The sequence below is a fragment of the Atractosteus spatula genome, chromosome 15, assembly GCF_055471065.1.
Source record: "Atractosteus spatula isolate fAtrSpa1 chromosome 15, fAtrSpa1.hap1, whole genome shotgun sequence".
Lineage (NCBI taxonomy): Eukaryota > Metazoa > Chordata > Actinopteri > Semionotiformes > Lepisosteidae > Atractosteus > Atractosteus spatula.
Window position 1 is genome coordinate 10,590,019 of NC_142720.1, and position 12,302 is coordinate 10,602,320.

General features: G+C 38.6%; 1 protein-coding gene across 2 annotated transcripts in view; it reads right to left on the reverse strand.

Moving 5' to 3' along the window:
• Positions 1 to 7,039: 7,039 nt before the first annotated feature.
• Positions 7,040 to 12,302, reverse strand: part of tasp1 (taspase, threonine aspartase, 1) — a 45,723-nt gene continuing 40,460 nt past the window's right edge. For both annotated transcript variants that reach the window (XM_088933780.1, XM_088933781.1), the window contains exon 14: positions 7,040 to 9,148. In XM_088933780.1, coding sequence (XP_088789906.1) covers positions 9,056 to 9,148 — 93 coding nt within the window. In that variant the 3' untranslated portion in view covers positions 7,040 to 9,055. The remainder of the gene's footprint in view (positions 9,149 to 12,302) is intronic.

The window sequence follows — 12,302 nt, forward strand, 5'->3', positions numbered from 1 at the left end:
TAGAATCACGTAAGATTTTTTTTAAGTCTTGCTAAAATGCATTAATTCTATTTTTTAATAAAACTTCTGAAGCTCCAGTATTGCACAAGATTCCTGCAGTGTTCTATTGTATGTCCTTTAGATTTTGTTGTGCAATACTTTCCTTTTTCAAACACAGCTCTATTTCTTAGTTCCCTGCACATATGCGTTCTGAATTCCTTCTTTAATTTTTCAGGGTACACACACATGTGGCTCAGAGGTGCTTAGAACAAAGAGCTGTCAGAAAGTATGAACACATACTTTTCTTCTTTTCAGTGAACGATTCCTGCAGGAAGCAGACTAAGTAAACAAGCCCCTTTCTGCAGAGATGACTTTTCTTATGTCCCTTTATTTAGAACCATTATTTCCGGCACTTCATTTACAATTTTATCCTTCAGCATACAGGCACCAGCATGCACACAGAAGCCAGAAAATATCTCTGCAAAGTAACAGCAGACTATAATGGGAATTTTGGACCCGGGCTTTCTGTGAACCGGCTTTAAAACATGTCGAAATGGTTTATCATTCCCCTTGTGCTTTTCACCCTTATTATCCTATTTCCTTTCTGAAACTATAACACCTGGCAATAACTGGACACACAGTACAATCCCTTCCACAGATATCGTGGTGGTAATAGTTCCCCATATACAGTATAACTGACCCAACCCCCAGACATGAAACTATTTTTTACATTGCCAAGTTTATCTACAATAGCTCTAATGTTATTGTCGTCCAATGTTTAAAATAGGAGTTGTTTTAGATCCTCCTAATCACAGTCTCTGGTGGATAAAAGGAAATTACTAGCAAAGGTAATTAACAGATCACTAAGGGCCACATTCTTCACTCTCAATTGGCCGTTGTTAGTAATGGGACAAAAACACTAAGGCTCAAGTTAAAAATTTGACCCTCTCGCCAGTTGCAAATTCCAGACTGACGGCTTGATCATTTCTGTTTGCGGTAAGGTTGTTACATCTAAGCTATCAAAAATGTAGTTGCTGAACACTGGATATGCTATCTGCCATTGGTGGTTGGGATAAAGGTTTGATTTAATTCAGGCCTCAATCATTTTAAGGTATTGACATCACCACCATTAACCCTTTCTGTATAACTGGTTCATTAAAAGCTAAGGTAGTATAATAAACAGAAAAAACAGTTAATTTAAAAGATAACATTATTCTACAGGCTTGGCAGGGAGGAGTAAGACATTGGTCCAGAATAAAAACCTGTAAAATTTGTTTTTACAATGATTTTTAAGTTTAGAACTAATCCTGTTCCTGATCATCTCCAAGAGGCACCACATCCTTAGAAATAAGACTACAGTTTCCAAGACTAAAGAACAACTGATCTTTATCTAATCAGACAGTCTGCTTGTGAAGCCAGGCAGATCAAAGGAAGGTGCTTTTATTTAGCAATATGTCAAGTTAAAAAGAGTGTGGCGGCAGACAAACTATCTGGGCAGGCTCCACACTACTTCTGTGCGGGCAGCTCAAGCTGGGCCTCTTGTCCTTACTTAACTATGGTCTCCGCAAGATGATCAGCCTCATTCCTCTGCTTTTGTGAATCAAACAAACAGGACCAAGTGAAAGTTTTAGAATATGCAGAGTATCCCTGTAAAAGAGAAAAATCACTTAGGCAATCTTTCTGTTGGTTTTATGTTAAAGATCACCTTAATAGTTTTGTTTTCAATCACTTAAAGCCATACATGATCAGTTGCATTTGTATTTTCTGATGTACCACATGTTAAAGCTTATGCATGAATAATCAAGAATTTTATTACTATAAGTGTATCTGGTGGAGTTGGTCTTTGTGCACATGGTATGTTTTATGCCGCATGTAAAACGTGAAAGGGTTAGGAGTACAATCCTTTGGGCTCAATGGCTTCACTATATCCCTGTGGTTAACTGGAAGACATTATGTGATATTTCACTAAAATTTAAAATTATGAACGGATTGTCTAAATCCATTATTAAACTGGAAAGGTAATGTTGTGCACTTTATGAAATTATGGTGAACCAATGTGGCGTAATGAAACCTGCGCTCCATCAACCATGACGTCCATACGAAATGTATTACTGTCATGGAGCAAGAACATGGAAAGTTGATCAGCCAGCCCGACATCACCGGGTTCAACCATAATACTCTGTACTTTCACTTCACTTGCTGAAGTCTGATGCAGCTGATGTCGGTTGAGGTTTTGACCACAGACATGTAACTTCCGCTTTCCGTCGTGTTTACTCCCAAAGACATAACATCTGATATTAAACACGGCAGCAAGATGGAAACATGGTAACTGGTATGAAAACCATCCTCTGGGATTTACAAGTCTGACGTGGTAGATAACCTATTCTTACTGTCAGTACGTATTACGATTACCCAGTTCATGGCATGACTTGCCACTCTTGCCCATCACACAAGTCCCCCCCCCCCGCCCCAAAAAAAGAGCGTACCATTTTGTGGAGTATGTCAACGACAGCAACACAACAAGTCTCGTCTTTTGACACGGCGCAGATGTGGCAGCAATTTTTAGATCCCTCTGCCTCTTTATGGGTGGTGTAGCACATTTCAGGAAGTCTCTAACCGCAATGCCACAGGGCCGCCATTGCGCGGGAGACGTAATTAAAAGGCTGCTTTACATCTTGTAATCTGAAATAGTTGACCCGGCTCTCAGGGTCATCAGTTAGACTGCCGGCATCACTCCGTGTTTGCTGCCAGTTGGGAGAGTTTGGAAGTGGAAGCCAAAAAACGAACTTGGAGCACAGCTGAACAAATAGGCTAAGTGGCTGCTGTGCAACGAGAAAGAGAACTGTTAACTCTTCTGCAGCCCCTCGCATCAGATCTCGAGAAGGCTCTTCACCTGTCCCCATGTCACATGTCACATTCCTTTTAATAAAGCCGACTGGCAGCGATGTCAGCCTGGCAGCAATCGAGACTACAGATTACTAATGGTAATAATTAACATCATCATAAACGAGTCAATTACAGTAGCTTCTGGAATTCCTTAGTTTTATAAGCAAGAGGAAGAAACACAGGGCTGGCACAGTTTCTAGTTGGAACTAACCCAATGGTTTCCTGTTCTTTCCACTGATCTGGATTGGTTGAATCTGTACAAATAAGCATGCATGGAGCCCAACAACAAATCTTGCCCAAGAGTGACCTAGTGAAGAAGGACAGAACAGACAAATGCGTCTTTAGATTTCAAGCACAACCCCGACTGCCTCTGGTCCTGCCTTTTCTTTTCAATGAATGAATGAATATCACTATCTTTAAAAAGCGGTCGTATAAAACAGTTTTATCTTTTCTGCTTCATCAACCAGCCCCCAATAAAAGAAATCATATTTCCAGCAGCACATTGATCATGCAGCATTTCCGCCTCATTATGTTTTGTTTACAGAAAAATCAACAGTATAACCATAGACAGATTTTAATATGAATTTAGAACTACCAATTATTTTTTATTACATACCCACCTGATGTAGAAGTACTGTATGTCATTATGTCTTGATTCGGAATGATGACCTCTGTACTCACATGGGGGCAACAAGGAATTATAATAATTGCATCTGTATAGTGCTTTTCATGCCAACAAGTTTTAAGTGTAGGAGGAGACCCACTTCATCCACTATTGAAGAGCAGCACCCACCTGTGTGACAAGAGACAGCCATTCTGCCCCCAGCAGAACCCCAGCTCAGTAGTGCACGCAGAGACTGCTGGGCAGACAGGAAATGCGGACAGGTTCTTCCGACCATCTGGAGGAGAGAGACATCCCTGACCGACATCACCATAAGCCTGCAGGCACCTGGGAAGTTGCAGGGGACGTTGTTTCACTGGGAACCAGGAGAGCCCTGGGTGACTAATCCCAGCTCCTGCAGGCGCTGAGTCAATCATGGAGCTCCGTCTGGGGAATCCCAATCACAGCTGGCTGGGAACTCAACCCCGGCTTCAGGATTTGAAATACAGATCATGGAACTCAACCTAGACTCTGCGATTCTGGTTGAGCCTCAAAGTCATTTTTAAAATCCTAATTATTTCAACATCCACCACTGAGAAATAGGACAATATTAGCTTCTCATACAGTATTCCCAGGTGACCATGTCTCTTGAATCTGTAATGCAAAATCAAAATTATCACACAAAGCAACAACTGTTTACAATCATCATGACAGACATTGTACTGTTTGCAATAGCTCTAACAGGAGCCAAGGTTTGGGTCATTGGGAATTCGCTATCCACATGACAGAAAACAGATCTAGAAGGTATAGTTTGCTCCCAGGAAATAATGGATCTATATGATGAAATACAAATCAAATGCATGTAAATCCCTATCACCCAGAGAACCTTGAGAGATGCCAAACTCAACTGTCCTTTATGCATAAAATGACATGACTAGAAACAGAAATTCTAATAACATTTTGAGAGAATGGGAAACCCTGAGTGATTAAAATGGACCACAAGAAGATTTTGACCCCTTGCCATTGATGAAAAGCTTAGATCTTTAATGAACTTATTTGTATCTGTCTGTACCAATGAAGTAATTAGAAAAAATATATAGTGAGTGTCTGGTGTTCACTTCTACAAATCCAATGCTAGCAAAATAACAGTATCTAAACACAGAATGAAAAATCAATCCAAGGCACATTGACAATGTTTCATTTGTTAGAAAAACACAAAAATAAACAACCCACTGGCACTTTACATGGAAATCTGACTGTAAGGTGATGTTCCTTCTTACAATAGCTTCTCTTGTGGGTACACCGCACAGAACAAGAACTGAGCTTGACCACAGTTCTAACACATTAAAGTCATTCAGCCTGTTAGACTATATTTAGTAAAATAGCATCCGATGTGTGACAAAGGCGCGAGTGGGTACCGGCTCTGTTTATTTGTCGCGTTCAGATCGCTGCATGTTATGTACGGAAGGCAGCCAGTTGACGGGCTCCCAGTGATTTACGCTGACAGGCGCTTTGGCATCTCAGGATACCAGCAAGCCAGTTGGGAGCTCTGCCTTTGATCTTTATTTGCTCTGGAGTCTGGTTTGAATTTAGGGTCTTGCTGAGCGAGAAGCATTTGATATATCTTGAGTGGCCCAGGACCATTTCGTGTTTTAAAGATGTAGTATCCCTTTTCAAATGAGGGCCAAAAAAGAACAGAAGGAAAAACACAAGGGAATTAGAAGATGCGTGGAATAAAAAAAAAGCCTCTTTAATTGCATCAACAAATGATACAAAAAAAAATCTACTCCCTGAAATATCTTTTTGTCATATTGTCTATTTCAAACCGTTTTTGCCCTCTTCACCCAGGCTAACAGGTGTGAGCTTCAGATTTTAATTAAAGCTGGAGATTACAGCATGAAAACTTCATCTGAGTTGCAGCCAAACCTCTTCTGCCAATAAAAAGTTATACTTTCTTTAGACTGAAGCACGCTATAATGTATGTTATTAAAAAAAAATACATAGGATGCAGACTGCATAATTTGCCCAATTCTAAAGACAAGGACAGATATGCATCAGAGTAAACCTATTATTTCTTAAACGATTGTAGACTGCATTCTGAGCCAATTATGACTCAGTTTTGGCTGGCCAAAGAAGGGTCAAAATGTCACAAGTGTAAAATGACAAACATATCAAATTTGTGAATGCTGAATAACTTGCAAATTGAAGCAGTATATGGTATCATTCCAGCATTACATTTAGTATGTTTCCTTAGTGCCATTAACTCTGAATTGTGTATATTAACATACCTATTAATTTAGCAGTAAAGCAGAGGCATTCAGTAAGTCTAATTTACAGAGGGTTCGTTAATTAAATCCTACTGTAAAAAGAGGTAAAGTTAAAACAATGTTGATTCTTGTAGCATCCTCTCTGCTGCACTACAGAGTGATTTTGTACCTCTGAAATAATTCAAAATGCATACAACTGATGAGACAGGTGAATAAAATCTGGGAATAAAAAATGAATACACACAACCTCATGTAAAGGATTTGCATTAGGTACTCTTAACGTTCTGCAAAAAAAAACACTTATGAAAAAAGACTGCAGGCTCAACGCACAGCCTGTCATAACGCTGTCAATTATCCGTAATTTTACATTAGACTAAATCATTTGTATGTTCACCCACTGTAGTGGTCTTGAATCTCTATTTTTAATGTAGGTTATTGTCCAGTGTGTAATTTATTTCTAGACTATATATCTATTTCAGCCCACAACCAAGATAATAACATGTGAAGAATTCAGTGGCTCGTGGAGTTCGGGCAGTAATCTGTTGCTGTCTTTCGTATCAAAACCAACCAAAGTCAGAGACATTATTTTTCTTATGATTATGTAACTTATCCACAGCCCATACTACTGAAACTTTCTCTGTAGAAAACAATGGATATAGTTTCCCCCCCCCCCCCCAGTTGTAGATCTGTCAAAGCTATCTAAAAATATTAACAACGTAATGCACATTACCTTAGCATAAGACATGGTTGATACACACAGTATGCCATATCTTCCCTGCCTACGTAATATGCACACACAGCATGTAAAAACGTTTTAACACAAAAGTTATATAGTGCAAATTCTTTGCACACTTTTGTTCACAACTCCTATACCATGTTCTGTTGTACGGCCGGAACATAGTATTTATACTCTGTAACACTAAAAAGATATTGAAATTCGAACTTGAAAGGATCTGTGTTGGCATAGTAGTGCGGTAGTTGACGATGCCGTCTCACAGGTTATAGGTCACAGCTCCGTCTGTGTGGAGTTTGCATATCCCAGTGTTAGTGTAAAGGACTTTGGCAGGTGCTCTGGTTTTGTTCCACCTTCCAAAGACATGCTGACTAGGTTATCTGATCTCTCTGATTTGTCCTGGAGTACCTGTGTGTGTGTGCCCCCTGCGATAGGCTGGCATCCTGCCCAGGTTGTTGTCCTGCCCGATTCCTCATACTTCCTGAATAGTCAGTCTCCAGATTTTCATGACCCTAACCAGGAATAAGCAGCGATCTGACCGTGGATGGATGAACTGCACTGATACAACATATGACATTGAGAAATATGATTTATTAAGAATTGCAAGGAGAGAAACATTTAAAACTCTCATTTGAAAATGCTTTCACCACCAACTTCTTTTAAATAGCAATTTCAAGTACTGCAAGTAAAGCTGAATGAAGTGCGATGTCGTGAATACAACATAAAAAACATTCATAAATCTGAGTTTAAAATAAAAGTAATATTGAGCAAACCTGTCAAAAATAAATGAAATAAAATGTTTTCAATTTCTCCTTTAAATAAAAGCAAACAAAAAATTTGGCTCATTAAATAGTTCTATTGACTCTTTCATATGGGTGTGTCTACAGCATGTGCAGCCTATCTTTTCTCTTTACTTTAATATGAATTATTTTAAAAACTTGCCAAATTGCGCAAGATGATTTGTAAATAACTAGGTAAAGCTTATATATACACATATAGATATATAAAATACAGGTCTATTTTAATGTAATTATACAAATAGAGTTAAGGACTCAGTAACAGTCTTTTTAAGTTTAATTAAAAATTCAGTCTTGCAGCAACTTTTACATTTTTGTACAGAATAGGTAGAATTTTCTAACCTCTGAGACCATTCAATCATCAAGCTAACGGATCAAAAAGTATACAGTACAATTGTAATGGCATATCACCATGGATTATTTGAATTGTAATTCACTTTGAAACACAGAAAAACAAACTAAAGCATCAATGCATCAAAGCATTAACTTTCTTCTATATTTTTGATCTAGAAGATATTTATTAATATTGGTTTTAAATGTGAAGTTTTTTAACTGAGGGGACAGCACACTGGGCTGGATGATTATTCCCTGTACAGGGTACTGGGGATTCAAATAAAGACTGCAAAGGTCATAGCTCCACAGGAACAAAAGTCTTAAGATGCTAAAGCTAGGAGAGCACACTAATAAGTAAGAAATACTGTAAGTTAGTTAGTATATCAAGAAATAAGTATTAAAAACATGAGAGGCATATAAGGTTTGTCATCATGACTGTCAATCTACTAAGAGACCTTGTCTTATTATTCCTGCAGTATTTTGGAATAATAACTGCAATATTTCCAGTTATAACTCCTACATACCTGAAGTAGCACTTGGTTCAGTTTTCGAAAAAAGAAGTATTGCCTACAACTTCCAAATGTCACCAGCACAACTCAGTGCTGACAAATTTTGTAGATTTGATACTGTATTTGTATTGCAATAGCTTCATCTTTGTCTCTGAGAAGAAGGGCACACTGTGTCATTGCTGCACATTTTCAGCAGAACAGTGGGGCAATGGACTATAAAATTATTGGCCATGGGAGATAAAAATCAATTCCCATTTCTGCAAGTTTGAATTCTTCAAGTTCTACAAGATAAAGCTGTCAACCAGGTCAATGAGGCTACAAGGAAGAAACTGCAAATCATTAAACTGTTGTCATAATCTTATTTTCTATATCAACAGCTTGCCCAATATTTAGATTTAGCATATATTTAATACAAACACTGTACCTATCTACATTACTCTAAATTATTCTCTATAACACTTAGCCATTTTCTGATTAAGTTAAAAGAAAAATGTGAGAGATGACTGGAGCCCTGACACTAACTAGCGCTACAAGTACTAGATTAACACATCAAAAATGCTTTGCACTTCTCTAACGAGATATTCAAAACAAACGTGTTTTTAAATATTATGCACGAAAAAGTGGCTAATAACCACCGTTTCACTATCATAGCTTACATAGCAAAGACAGTGCAGACAAAAACAGAAAACAAAGGAACTAATGTAGGAAACATCTAGTTTACCTTCACGTAAACTAGAGGCAAGAATTTCTTGGTTCTGTATTTAGAAAAAGCAGCATACGGCTAAGGTTGAAGAGAAGAGCAGCATTAAATCTTATGTTACTTATAGTGCACTGAGTAAAGCCCAGAATATCTACATCTCTCCCAAGACACCTGTTAAAACACTACAGCTTATGAGCGTGCTGGTAGCCAGGGGCTGTACGTATTGCTGTTGGACCAGTCAGGCTGTGTCTCAGCGGCTGAGGCTTCCCAGCCGACAGACCCCTCCTTCGATGGCGAGCGACTGTCCGGCAACAGCTCCAGGAGGAAGTCTTGAAATGTGAGTCTGTGGAAAAACAGAGCGAGGCCAGTGTTTACCGAAGGAGACAAACACAGCTGCAGAGAAGAGGATTCTCACAGGATCAAAGCAGGCCCAGATCGCTCCACTGGTAACTGCTGTGTGCTCAGTGCCTGCTTCATCTGAGAGGAATAAAGCCCAAGGGACAAACAAGGCCAGCTAGAGTGCAGCCTCTAAATACCCACACCTGCAGCACGAAGAAGAAAAATAGAGCTGACATCACGCCGGCATTAAGAGGTGTAATCTTTGTTTTTGCTTTTTTTAAGGCTGAACTCTGGCCTTTCGGCACCCAGAGACCAGCTATCACTACTGTGGAACAACATCCACTGAAGTCCAGCAACACAAGGAATTACTCAAGAAACATGACAGCCAAATTATTTTCTTTTTGAAGACGAGGTGGGTGGGGAAAGAAAATAAAATAAAATTGATTTTGTAAAAAAAAAAGCATTAGAAATGAACCAAGTCAAGAAAAACACCAACCATGGATCTATGAAGAGAGTATTAAATTATTTCAAGAAATGACAGCCTGGCATAGGTCTTGTATACAACAAGTCAGAAAGAAGTGAGTTAACACAATTTGTGAAAAAATACTGTAAGGAATATCTTTTCATTCTCAAAATCACACAGGACAGGTTAAATATAATAGGGCTGAGAGATGAGGGGGGAGATGGTGTAGGGGGGCGAAGTTTAAATGGAACAGAGATCAGAGTAGTGAGCAGATCCGACAGTTCTCTTATCGGTGAGGAACAGATTCACACTTCCCAGGTAAACAAAACGAATCCCTCTTATCTCTCTTTCGCTGGGCCTTTTTTTGTGCTGATTTGTGTTTTTGCTTTTTGTTTGTTGGAGCAAACAGGAAGGGGTACAAGTTGAGTAGTCCTGATTGGAAGTTTACACTGAAACAGGTTCTGCTACACACATGCTTGCACAAATATGTGGAAAAAAAACTAAAGCTGGGATTAATAATGAAAAAAATAACATAGAAAGGGAAAGGAAATGTAACAAAAAAATGCAATGGGCACTTTAAAAGGCCTGTGAGTCATTAACCACATACAACAGCTCCAAACCAGAAATACCCCAAGGCTGTTTGTCCAAAGCACAATACTGCCACCAAAAACAACAAACCTCTTTAAGATCTGTAGACATGTAACAGGTGTTACAGGACCGGTTTGAGTTTTTTTAATATCTTTTTACACAATTATTTGGCTTAATGTATACTTTCTGTAAAATTACGTTTGTATGATGGACTGTTACTATATTTTAAATTTGAAATTTCTATCACTAAAGCTATTATGTAAATACCTTCTTTTGCCGAAACCTAACCATTGAGATGGGAACGATTGTACAAGGGACAGAGAGAAACAAACGTCACACACAAAAAAAGTGAATCTCCCTTCTGGTTCTGGTTCCTTGATGGTACAGTATTAAACAGTAGAGTAAAACCTCAATTTAATGGACTTAGAACCAAAAGTGAAAATCTGTGGATGCCGACTGTCCAGCAAGCCTCCACTCCACACTAACAAGGGAGTGCAGTCCACCAAATTCACTATTTCAGGCTCTCGGTCAAGAGTTACCTAGATACTTCTCGAGTCATTTTCTAAACAGGTGTAAGGGAAGGGATATCCATCATGGCCTCTGAAGGTGGTGAGAAAAGGAAGCTGGATGATCTGAATCCAAGTCAGAAACTAGAACTTATGAAGAAGCTTGGATTTAGTGTAAAAAAAGGGTAAAGCAAAGCTCTTTAAAACATGATGCACATCTACAACATTATTAAGCTCTACCAAGCTCATAGATTCAGACAGTGCTCATCATTGCTTAACAGTAAACCATTTCTTCACCGTGGGGTTTGCCGTATTGCTAAGAGCAGAGAGATCCTTGGTCGACTATTCAGACCTACTGTACCTGCGGAGGAACTACAGGTTAATATGTCAATTATTTACACAGATATGCAGCTATTTGTTCCCTTTGAGAACAGAAAAGGTCCATTTATATATAGCAGGCTGGGTCATAACAGCGTTATGACAGTTTGTTTGTGCGTGTCAAAGAACTACGGCTTTACAATTTCCTTCCCTGTTGAATTCCTCCTCTTTGAGGTTTTAACACACAACAGAATTTGCCATTAAAATATAATAACTGCAATATAATCAGTCTAGCACAGGCTGAGCCCAGAAGAGCTAGCTTATAAATATGAAAACATTCGATAGTGGCCCAGTTGTGTTTTAAAGCTCACTACAAATCTTACATGTTTGTCTGAGATAAGATTATGGCTTGAATGATTCACTTCACTTGCTGTCAGCAGATGTTCAATAACTACCGTAGAAGAATAATTTGTACCCCATAACCTCGGACTTGCTAGATTTATTACAAATCCTCTTTCTACTGAAGCCTAGTATTCTGGTAACCTACTTCTTGTCACTGGCAATTAAAAGAGTGACTTTTTGGTTCACAGAAACCCAAAACCCCAGGGATTACACTAATACTATATCCCTGGAATGGAGCCAGTAAAAATTGGCTAGGACAAACTACAAACTGAATGCAGCACGAGGGCATTCTGTCAGTAAGTCCTAAGATTAGATCAAAGTCTTCCAGAGGAGATTAAAAGACTAATTTCTCCCCAGTATTGAACACAAAACCTCAAAGCTTAATTACAAATAACAGCATGGAATTAATACAGGTCCCATAAGCTAGATGTAGGACAGGAGCAATCATCATTGAATTCTTAATGGAACAACAACAACCATAAATTGTTCAAATATGGATAATCGTCTCAAAATAAAGGTAAAGCAGAAAAAAACACAGGAGCTATAAAATGATTATTTCCTGATCATTTCCCTGTTCGTTTCTGAACTGAAACATCTTTCCTATGACATTCAGCAGAACAAAAACCTCAAGCTTTACCTGAAGATGAATATGGTTTACAAATGTGAGAAAAGAGAAACCTCATTCATGTTTTTGGCCAACAATGAAAAGTACTGTATATTAAGGCTACCTGCTGTTAGCACAGCCTGTGTTTGGTTTTTGCAAAGCGATGCAAGATTGTGACAATTTAGAAGGGTTGATAATGGAACACACAAGCTGACAGCAGCCTTCTTGCAAATATTTGTCAAAATGTTTTTAAGAAAACAATGAAAAAATGTGTTAA